At 55.3% G+C, this 11,058-nt stretch overlaps 1 protein-coding gene across 7 annotated transcripts; it reads left to right on the top strand.

The window, feature by feature from the left end:
- The first annotated feature begins 258 nt into the window (after positions 1-258).
- On the top strand, positions 259-6,075 carry PAX1 (paired box 1). 7 transcript variants are annotated; one of them, XR_004060597.1, is made up of 6 exons: positions 259-359; positions 1,204-1,809; positions 3,040-3,185; positions 3,424-3,619; positions 5,487-5,671; positions 5,814-6,075. XR_004060597.1 is itself a non-coding variant. In XM_030945491.1 (6 exons), exons 1-5 carry the CDS (start codon positions 356-358, stop codon positions 5,620-5,622), a joined length of 1,026 nt encoding a protein of 341 aa, XP_030801351.1. In that variant the 5' UTR covers positions 259-355; the 3' UTR covers positions 5,623-5,671; positions 5,814-6,075. The 7 variants fall into 7 exon arrangements, 6 of the variants coding, with proteins under 6 accessions (XP_030801351.1, XP_030801353.1, XP_030801350.1 ...); XM_030945491.1 differs by having other exon boundaries at positions 3,486-3,619; XM_030945493.1 differs by having other exon boundaries at positions 3,486-3,619; positions 5,497-6,075.
- Positions 6,076-11,058: the final 4,983 nt, after the last annotated feature.

Genomic DNA, 11,058 nt, shown 5'->3' with positions numbered 1-11,058 from the left:
CCTCAGCTCGGGGGCCGTGCGATCCCCGCCGTGTCCCCGCCGTGCCCTCCCGCAGCTCGGGGGCGCTCGGGGGGGGTCCCCGGCGGCGGCGCGGCCCCGAGGGGGCGGGCGGAGGGGGCGGCTCCCCCCGGCCCCGCCGGCCGCGGCCATTTAGGAGCGGGCGGGAGCCAATGGGCGGCGGCGCCGCCGCCGTGACGGCCGCGATTGACGCGATTCCCACGTCAAATTGATCCCGAGGAGCGGCGGGGGCTCCCCGCGAGCGGGGCTCGCTCCCGGCGCCGCCAGGACCCCCCGGCCCGGCCCGGCCGCCCCCCGGGCTCTCTATGCCGGCGCTGCCCCCTCCCCGCGCCGGGCCATGGGTGAGTGCGGCCCCGGACGGGCTCCGGGACGGGCTCCCGGCGGAGCAGGGCACCGGGAAGGGGCAGGAGGCGGCTGGGGATGCCGGGGTGCCGGGAGGGCTCCGGGCTGCTCCGTCCTCCCCGCGCCTCCCTTCGCTTTCGCTCCGCTCCCTCCTTGCGATTCCTTCTCCCGTTCTCGTTCTTTTGCCTTCTCTCCTTTTGTCCCGCTCTCCTTTTTTCTTGGTGTCCTTTTTTCCCCACTTCGTCGTTTCTGACTTTTTTTTTTCTCGCATTCTTTCCCTATCTTTCCTCCCCCCCTTTTTTTTAGTGTCACTTTTATCTCACTTTTTTTTCTGTCTGTATTTCTCCTTTCTCTCTTTCCCCTTACCTTGGGCTCTTTTCGCTCTCTTTCCCTCTTCCCCTCTCATTCTCGTTTTGCTTTACCTTTTTCCTTTTTTTCCTCCCGTTCCTTTCTTCTCGCTCCTTTCTTCTCGCTCCTTTCTTCCCGTTCCTTTCTTCCCGTTCCTTTCTTCCCGTTCCTTTCTTCTTTTTCCTTTTTTCCTTTTTCCTTTTTTCCTTTTTCCTTTTTCCTTTTTCCTTTTTCCTTTTTCCTTTCCCCCTTCTTTTTTCCTTCCATTTTTTCTTCCTTTCCCTCCCTTTCCTTTTCTTCCCTTCCTTTTCCTTTCTCCCCTTTTCTACTCCTTTCCCCCCTCCCTTTCTCGCTTCCCCTTTCTCCTCTCTTTTCCCTCTCCCCTTCCCGCTGCAGCGCCATCCCCACCCCGCGGGCACCACCGCCGCTCCCACCCGCGCCGTGCCCATCCGTGCCATGCCGATCCGTGCCACGCCGTGCCATCCCGCCCCGCAGAGCACACCTACGGCGAGGTGAACCAGCTGGGCGGCGTCTTCGTGAACGGGCGCCCGCTGCCCAACGCCATCCGCCTGCGGATCGTGGAGCTGGCGCAGCTCGGCATCCGGCCCTGCGACATCAGCCGCCAGCTCCGCGTGTCGCACGGCTGCGTCAGCAAGATCCTGGCCCGCTACCACGAGACGGGCTCCATCCTGCCCGGGGCCATCGGCGGCAGCAAGCCGCGGGTCACCACGCCGGCCGTGGTCAAGCACATCCGCGACTACAAGCAGGGCGACCCCGGCATCTTCGCCTGGGAGATCCGCGACCGCCTGCTGGCCGACGGCGTGTGCGACAAGTACAACGTGCCCTCGGTCAGCTCCATCAGCCGCATCCTGCGCAACAAGATCGGCCCGCTGGCCCCCGCCGGGCCGCCGCCGGCCCCGCTGCCCTGCGCGCACATTTACCAGTACCCGTACCCGGGCCCCGCCGCGCCGCCGCCCGCCAAGGCCGCGCCGCACCCCGGGCCGCACCTCGGGGCGCCCCCGGTGCCGCTGCCCCGCTCCTGGCCCTCGGCGCACTCGGTCACCAACATCCTGGGCATCCGCACCTTCGTGGAGCAGGCGGGTGGGTACCGGCCGTTCCGCTCCCCTCCGCCCCTCTCGTCCTTTTTTTTAGCTCGTTTTTTTTTGGTTTTTGTCCCTTTGTTTTGTCTCTTTGGTTTTTTGTTCGGTTGGGGTTTTTTTTGTTGTTGTTTGTTTGTTTGTTTGTTTCGGGGGTTGATTATTTGTTTCGGGGGTTTTTGTTTGTTTCGTGCCTTTTGGCTCGTTCGGGGATTTTTTTTTTTTGCTTGTTTTCGGCTTTTTATTTGGTTCGTGCCTCTTTGCTCATTTCGTGCCTTTTTGCGTCTTTCCTTCTTTTTTATTAGTTTCAGCTTCTTAGTTTATTTCGAGTTTTTGTTGTTGTTTTTTGCTGTTTGTTCCGATTTTTTTTTTGTTGTTTGCTTCGTATATTTTCCTCCACCCCCCCCAATTCCAATTTTCCCCCCTTTTTTTCTCCCAAGGGCCTCCCCCCGCTCCACCAGCCCGTCGGGGCGGCGGGGCCAGATGCGGCCTCGGCTCAGCCACATCTTGAACTTTTTATGAAAAATGTGGAAAATATTTTCCTAGGGATGATAGATTGCCGACCGCAAATTCGGAGCCCTGAATTTCTCTCTGCAAAGGGGGATTAAAAAAATTATATATATATATATATATATATATATATATATATATATATATATATATATGTGTGAAAAGGAGGGGAAAAAAGGGGAAAATAAGAGGAGAGGAAAAATCGGGGAGGAAAGGGAAGAGAAGGCAACTCGGATCCGGCCTCCTGGATTCTTCCGAGGAATCTGGGAATTTTGGGGCTCCGGGAGCACCGGCAGCGCCAAGGCCGAGCCCCGCCGGCTCCAAGGGGGGACAAGCGGGCCGTGGCAGGGGGTTGCGGGTCCTTTTATCCTTCCAAAAGCCCGAGTAAATCAACCGCATGCGTTTCTCCCCCGCGCAATCATTTATCCTTAAAATTCCGATGTCACTTCTCCAAATCCCCTTCGTCAGGAGAGAAATTGGAGCCCCTAAATTATCGGGGATTGGGAATTGGGAGAGGGAGGGGGGAGACGGCGAGCGGGTTTTGGGGGTGACACCCCAGCCTCTCCCCGCGCTGTGATCCCAAATTTCGGGATGCCGGAGGCAACGCGGATTCTTGTGCCCCCAGCCCCTGGGTTTACACAAGCAGGCGTTTGGAAAAGCGGGAATTCCCCGTTTCACCCCAAAAGCTGCTCGTGGGGCTCGGGGCTGACGTTTTGTTCCCCAGGGGCTCTGGCTGGCGCCGAGGGGGCCGCGTACCCCCCAAAAATGGAGGAGTGGCCCAGCGTGAACAGGAGCGGCTTTCCCGGGCCGGGCCAGGCGGTCAACGGGCTGGACAAGGCTGCCATGGAGGGCGACATCAAATACCCGCAGGTGAGGGCTGGGGGACACGGGGGACAGGAGGGGACAGGGCACATCAAATACCCGCAGGTGAGGGCTGGGGGACACGGGGGACAGGGAATCGTGTCACGAGTGGGATTGGAATGGGGCAGGGAAGGGAGAGCAGGGAGGGGCCAGGGAGGTGGGAAGAGAGGACAGGGAGCCCCGTCCGCCCCCCGGGCGGGCTGTTCTGAGCCCCCTGTCCCCTTTGTGTCCCCGTGCCTGTCCCCAGCCCGGCGCGGGGCTCTCCTCCATGGGCACCTTCCTGCCGGCCTGCGCGTACCCCCCCTCCAGCCAGCCCGGTGTCTACGGCGGCTCCCCCGGCGCCTACATCGCCCCCGGTCCCCCCTGGCAGCCGCAGGGGACCCCCCTGGGCCACCACGGCCACGGCGAGCTGGCCATGGCCTTCAAGCAGCCCGGCGGCGAAGGTGAGCGGGGACAGCGCGGGGACAGCGAGGGGACAGGGCCGGGAGGGACCCCCGACCTCGGGAGGCGCCGCCCCGCCGGCGATGGGAGCGATCCATCCCGTTCCCCAGCCCGGCGTTCCGTGGCTCCCCGCCTCGTACCGGGTCTGCATTGGGGTTTCCCCGCTCGCCCGCTGGGAAGCGCCAGGGAATGGGGAGGATTCCCGGGCTGCTCATCCCCCCGGGAATGTGGGAATGTGGGGGACAGGGCAGGAGCCTTTCCCCGTGTTCGCCCGTTCCACCGATTCCAAAAAGCGGGAGCCTTTCTGCAAAAGCAGAAGCCTTGACAGGGAATCATTCATTCCTAGTAATTACCTGTTAATTATTAACTGACAGCAATGATTTAACTGTTTGTTTATAGTTATTTGTTATCATAATTAACTGTTATTTTATTTAATTGGTTCCCGGGGTTATTAATGAATTATTTCCCTCCGAAATCTCCGCCGGGAATCCCACGGGAGCAATTTGAGGTTGTCCGGGGGGGCGTTGCTTTTATCTCCCGTTAATTATGTCGCCTCATTAATAGAGCTCGATTCCCTCGTTTTAAAAATCCCGATTTTTCCGCCCTGGCTACAAAATCCCCTTCGACATTTTTGTCATTTTCCCCGCATTTTTTGACTTTCTATTATTTTAATTAATCCTTGTTTATTCGGCCTTTTTTATGTTGTTTTCTCTGGGATTTAAATTTTTTTGGTTGTTTTCTGTTTGGGGTTTTTTTGTTTGGGTTTTTTTTTTGTTTGAGTTTTTTATTTGTTTGGTTTTTAATCATTTTACCGTTTCTAACCTGCTGCGAGTTGCAACCTCAGCTGCGCCGGGGAGGAGCGATTGCGGGAGAAAATAAATAATTCAAACCGATTATTTAAAGATTAAAAAAAAAAAAAAAAAAAAAAAAAAAAAAAGAGGGAGAGAAGGAAGGAAAATTATTAGGGAAAAAAAAAAAAAAAAGAAAGAAGGAAAAGAAAAAAAGGTTATAAAACGACCACAGCCACCTTTGCATATTTAACATATTTTCGAGGTATTTAAAATTATTTGGAGCCTGAATTTTCTGATTTCCCAATTTTTGAGCTGTTTTGTCCCCAGACTTTCTCTAAACCTTTGTAGGTTTTTGATTTATTGGTGAGCTTTCTTTGCGTGTGGTTTTAAAAATTATTTTTATTTTTGTCTTTAATTTTTACTTTAAAAATTTCCCATTTTTTCTTTTGGATCGGTTTTCTTGTTCTGCCACTTGTCTGGGACGAGGAGAATTGAATTAAAATTGGATCGTTGGATTATCTGACAAACGAGCTGGAGGAGGAAGGGTATGGTGGGCTGGGGGTACCTGTAGCGAGTGGGAAAGATGGGAAAAGGCAGGAAAGAAGGAAGGACAACCCAGCCAGGCAATTTCAGCCCTTCCCCAGTTTCCTGGATTTCCCCCGAATCCCCTCCTTGCTTATCCCCGTGCCTCCAGCTGCCCCGCGATAAATATCCCGATCCCTGAAGGCAGAATTCCCGAGGGCTGAGCTGGGGTGGGACGGAGCTCAGCAGGAATTCCATCACCTCAGGAATGGTGGCACGGTCCTGTCCCCTTCCCCTCCCCGGCACAGTGTCCTCCCAGGACACCCCAAATTTTAGGAGTTTTTAGGGATGTGCTCTGCGCGTGGCTGGCACTGGTCGGGGCCACCTCGCCAGGTCCCCCCGTGTCCCTGGCGGTGCCACCAGCGCTGTCCCTGTCCCCGGCGGGTCACAGTCGCTGTTGGAGGCTCTGGAGGCGGTTTTTGGGGTGTCCCCCCGCGCTCGGAGTCCCTCCATCCCCTGCCTCGCCTGTCCTTCTTCCCTCTCCCCCTTCCTGCAGGGGTGGACAGAAAACCCGCCAGCCCCGTGCGGAAAGCTCCGGAGCCCCTGAGCGCCATCCACGGAATCTCCATCCCGACCTCCTCGTCCTAGAGCCTCCGAGCAGCTGCCCAGGGACTCTTGGGATCTCGGGATGAGCTCCTGCAGCCCGCAGTGGGGACGAGGGGACAGCCCGGGCGGTGACAGGTGACTTTCTGCCTCGGCAAACCCCCGGCAGGACATTCCCGGAGGGACACTTAGCCTCCACTGGATCGGAAAGGGATGACGGAAGAGACTCGATCTTCCTTCTTTATTTTATTTTATTGTATTTTCTCCCCCTTGCTTTCAGTTTTTCCTTCTCCTCCCCCATCCTCCCGAGGACTGTCGGATGCCGTGATTCCCTCGGTCCCCAGGCACTGCCGGGAGCATTCCCGGCTCTGTCCCAGCCCGGGGAAAGCAATTCCCGGCTTCCCCAAGGAGCATCCTCCGTGCTGGAGCCCTTTCTCCAGCCCCTTCCCAGTGCCTCTGCCCCGGGATGGAAACGGACCAAAAGTGCCAGGACTTTTTATGGGATATTTCTATAATAAGGAACCTTAATAAAAAGTGACAGCCGTGGGCACACTGCAGTGACCTCCCTCCCTCCCTCAGGGTGAGCACCGTCCCTTCTCCAGAGCTCTCCGGGAGCCGGAGGACCCGGTGGGATCCTTTGGAATCGCTCCCTGAGCTTCCCCCCGGGATTCTCCCGCATCCCGGCGCTCCGTGGCCGCCTCCCCGCGGCATCACCTGGCCCCGGGGGGCTGCCCACGGCCAGGGGACTGTCCCCGTGTCCCCGCCCTGCCGGGCAGCCGGCTGGGATGCGCTCGGGATGGGGTTTCGCATTCCCTGGCTCCTCCAGCCGCTGCCGCTGGCGTGGATCCCTTCATTGTGTGGGAAGGGGCAGGTCCTGCAGCGGAGCAGGGAGGGAAGGTCCTGGCAGGAGAAAACACGCCGGGATTGCTGCGGAGAGGGCGTCTCGGGGGGAGGGAGCCGGGAGATGCCAAACGCAGCCCAGCCCGGGACACGATCCTGCCTCCAACCTCGGCGTGGCAAAATTCGGTTCTGGCTCTGCTAAAGCCAGGCTTAGATTCCCACTGCAGAGCTCGGCAGGGAGGGAAGCTGGGAAATCCAAGGAGGTGAGAGCACAGTCCCAGGGCAGGGTCTGCAGCCCGACTGCGGCTGAGTGGATTTTAGGGATGTGAGCGTGGAGGAGCCACCTGAACCAGAGTGGCAGCCCTGGTCCGTCCCCTGACAGGTTTATCCATTAAAAGCCACATTCCAGCACGTGGAAGAGCAGGTTTGGGAATGATGTGGGACAGCAAAACCCTTAAAGTGTGGTGTTTGCCGCGTGCCAGTTCTCAGCATCCGCTGGGGCTCCTCATCTCTGCTTTCCAGGCAGGGATATCCCTCTGGATACGGGGCTGCGGCTCTGGGATGAGCAAGGCTGGAGTCAGATCCTTTCCATTCTGGCCCTGCTGGGATGTGACTCCTCATTCCCCTATCCCAGGCAGGGATATGGAATTGGGGATATGGAATTGGGGGCTCTGGGATGAGCAAGGCTGCAGTCAGATCCTTTCCATTCTTGTCCTGCTGGGATAGTGCAGGAGCACCTGAGTTATTCCCTTCCAAGACTGCCAAGGACCTGCCAAAACCCTGGAAAAACATCTGGATGCTGAGCACAGCCACAGGGCAAAGGTGGCCATGCCTGGGCACTCCCTGGCTGAGATTAAAAATGTCATTTTCATTATTTCCTGTGCAGAAGGGATTTTCTCCTTAAACATCCCCAGAATATTTCCCTGTGCCCAGCGGAATTCCTGGGGCAGGTGGAGCCACCAAAACTCCCAATCCAGAGGCCCTAAACCAGCTGGCACCTGTCAGGAGGGTCCAGGACATCGTGGCTTGGGGTGCCCAGGGAGGAGGGATAAAGGAGGAGATTTGCTGGGTGGGAGAACACCCTCAGGGCTTGTATTCCCATGGGAGCACGGGGAAAATCCCTGAGGAAATTCAATGCCTGCACCGTGCACCTCAGCTCATGGAAAATCCTGGGAGCAGAGACCTCCCCCCCCCACCACAAAAAAATCCCCCAAATAAATAAAATAAAATGGGGTTTTTAGGCAGGGTGAGGTGAGGTGCTGCTCTGCCTGGCCACAGAGCAGGCAGCCTGACAGGATCTAGGGAAAATTGGACTTGATGGGAGCAGAACTTTCGGGATGGATGGGAACAAAGCGAGGGGGTGGAAACAATCAGCTCTGACACTTCTGCAGCCGTGGTCCTGTCAGAATCGATCCCATCCCTCAGAACACGGCAATTCCAATGGAATGGGCTTTGCAGTCTGGAAAAAAAATGAGGCTGGAACCATTTCCATCAGCTCTACCTGCTCCATATATCTTTAGCACCCATTGGAGAGCACAGAGCAGGATGGGGAATGTTACTGGAGACTTGCTGGTGGAGCCCAGATTGATTTCTTTCCTGGCGTGTTTGGAATCCCAAGGATTTAAACCCATCCCTCTGCTGTAGGAAGGGGCTGGGGGACTGGGGTTTGCAGATGTTTGGCACCAAAACAGGATCTGCTTTTCCAGGATTCCGGCGCTCCTCACTCTGTGTTGTGGCTTGAGAAGCTGGAAGGGGCTGGAGGGGATCCCTTCGGAGATCAGGGATGGCCCAGGGAAGATCCAAGCTCATCACCTTGTGGGTGATCCCAAGGTACCAAAGACTGGGCCCAGGCTGGAAAAGAGCTGATCTAAAATTCCAAAACTCAGATTCGTGCAAATCCTTTGGGTTCTTTGGAGCTAAATCCTCCTCCTTGTGCAGAACTTGGAAAAACCCGTGCCCAGCTCTCCGGAGAAGCTGCAAATCCCCCCCTCATTTGCAGGGTTATAAACCTGCCCGCAACTCCTTAAGTTGCACTTGGAAACGGGAATTTGATTCCCAGCTCCCTCAGGCACTTCATAACATTCCCTCTTAATAGGGAGTTTTTCATTTTCAGGGAATCCAGCAGATTTTTACCTCTGGAAACCTTCCCCGAAAGTTTTCTGCTGCTCCCAGCCCATGGCCCAGGAAAATCCCACCTCATTTCCCAGTGAGAGGCTGGAGAAGGGGCTTTTATTCCCTGGAGCTGCTGGGAGAGGTTTGGAATGGGAAGGTTTTGAGGGGAGACATCAAGGATCGGTCTGGGATGTGTGGGATCAGCCATTCCCTGGGATTGGACGGCTGCAGGAGTGCGGCCCTGGTGGAGTTTTGACAGAACTCTCCATAATTTGTAGAAAACTGGGGATGATGAATGGCAGGAAAAAATTTCCCTGAACCCTAATAATAGTTTCACTCCAGCACCAAGCAGCTCTGTGGGTTCAGGGCTCCTTGCAGAAGCTTCCAATGGATTTTGAAGGAATTGCGAAGGGAGATCAATGACACGGCTGACAAACCTTTTCTTCCTTGTTATTACTGATAGGAATTTAATCATTCCCATGGGGAAAACCTCCCTCCTCCTTGCCATCCCATCTCCTGCAGCAGAAATATGAAAGTCCTTTTAATCCCAAAGTTATATGGACCTGGCAAGGAGCAGCGAAGCTTTCACTCCTGGAGATATCCCCGTTTTGGCACCGTGATCCCAGAAAATGATGTCATGTGGGATTTCTGTGCCAGAGTTTTCCCTTTCTTCTTCAGATTTGTGGCGATGTCAAAGTTCCTCTCTGGAGCAGGTCTGGTTTTAATATTCCATATTTACGTTTTTCATTTCGGGGCTGGCTGGAGCCTCCGTTGGTCCCAACCTCGCGGATGCCGCTGGAAGGAGTGAGGAAGAGGAGCTGGGATGGATTGATGGGCACTGTTGGATTCCTAAACCTTGGGAAGCGGCCCTAAAATAGTCCCTGCTCATTTCTTAGGAGCTGTAATTCCCTCTGCTCCACTCCACTGCTGTTCCTGTGCCTCTTCCCACAGGGAACACCTCTCTTTGCCAGGAAGGATCTTGGAGTTGATCCTGGAGCTGCCAAGCCTCATGATTCCATGAAAAATCCCTGGGAAGACCCAAGGTCCCAAAGTATCCATGCCCTGTGGGATAGTGAGGGACAGTTTGCCAAAGATTTTCCTGATCCTAGGAGGAGATAGGAGGCTGGATCTACATTCCTTGGGCTTGGTGCTCCCACGGGATAAAGTGGGAATAAACCAGGCAGCTTTGGAGAATCGCGGCTGTCCAAGGCTTTTCCTGCAGGAACACTCTGGAGCCAGCAGGGAATTTGTCTTTTGGCTCCCTTGGATTGCCAGAGCCATATTTTAAGGCTGGGAATGGTTGTCAGCATCCAGGCACTGCCCCTGGAGCCGGTGACGCAAATGTGACAGGAGGCAGGGTCAGGTTACGGATGAGGCCGCTCCAAAGCCTCTCCTGGAGAACCAGAGGTTTAGGGAAAGGGATGAAATGTGCTGGGAGAAAGAAAAAAAATATCCCAGTAAAGTGTTGGAAATCTGCTGGAAAGGGAGAATAAAATTCCCTCTGGCAGGAACTTGGTTGCTCTTGGAGGCAGCCGGTGAATTCCAAAGCCGCGTCCCTCAAAGCCAATGCCCCACCTGGAATTGGCAGCAGAGGGTCCTGTGTCCGTGAGGTTTGGAAGTACATCCATAATGGATTCCCAGCTTGGATCTTGGGTGAATTCTATCCATCCAGAAGGGTCTGGAGCCCTCAAGCAAGGCTGAAGGCGGAGGTGAGAAACCATTGAGGGAGTCCATGGAAGGATGATCGAATTCCCTGCATTTCACCTGCTGGGTTCATCCCAAGACCCTTCCAAGGAGTTTTGCACCTCCAGGAACTTCCCTACCTCGTGAAAATTCCCATTCCTTCATTCCACCTTGGATGAGGCGGGGCCACCTGGCTCTACCCACTCTGGGAATCACCTCCAGGAAAAATTCCATGCCAGAAAGAGCTTCCAGAGCCAGAGCTGTCAAACTCCATCTTGCTCCAGGATTAAATTCCCTCCTGTTTCCCGAGCAATAAAAAAACCACCAACATTATGGAAAAGCTGTCAGGAATCCGATTGTTTTCCAAACACCACGGATCCCTCTCCATTTCAAGGAACGAGTGAGGTTGCTTTTTGGGCTTGGAAGGATTGACTAAGCACAAAGATTCCTAAAAAAACCTCCGTTGTTGCAGGGGAACAGGGAAGCAGCTGTGGGATAGGAGCACACTGAATGTGGAATTCTAACTTCAAAAAAACCCCAACCCTAAAAAGAGTTAAAGGAGCAGCAAACATTTCATCGTGAGTAGCGCGGGGTTGGAAAGGGATCGGCTTTTAAGGGAATTGCCCATAACCACAACAATATTTGGGGGCTGAGCAGAGCCTAGATTGGGTGCAGATGTTCCGCTGGCATTCGCATGCATCCCGAAGGAGAAAATTCCCTTTTTTCCTGGAGTGCCCGGCACTCTGGAGTCGCCTGAGCTTTACAAACTGATTATGAACACTAATTACCTGCTCTGCCGTGAGGCCGGGCTGAGCGCTTGGGCCAAGATTTGCAAAACCCAGGGCTGGGCCTGCCCCGGCTCCCGTTCCACATCCAGGCGTTTTTAGGAG

The sequence above is a fragment of the Camarhynchus parvulus genome, chromosome 3, assembly GCF_901933205.1.
Source record: "Camarhynchus parvulus chromosome 3, STF_HiC, whole genome shotgun sequence".
In the NCBI taxonomy this organism is placed as follows: Eukaryota; Metazoa; Chordata; class Aves; order Passeriformes; family Thraupidae; genus Camarhynchus; species Camarhynchus parvulus.
The sequence above is the reverse complement of the archived record's forward strand: the minus strand, read 5'-3'. Positions and strand labels throughout refer to the sequence as shown.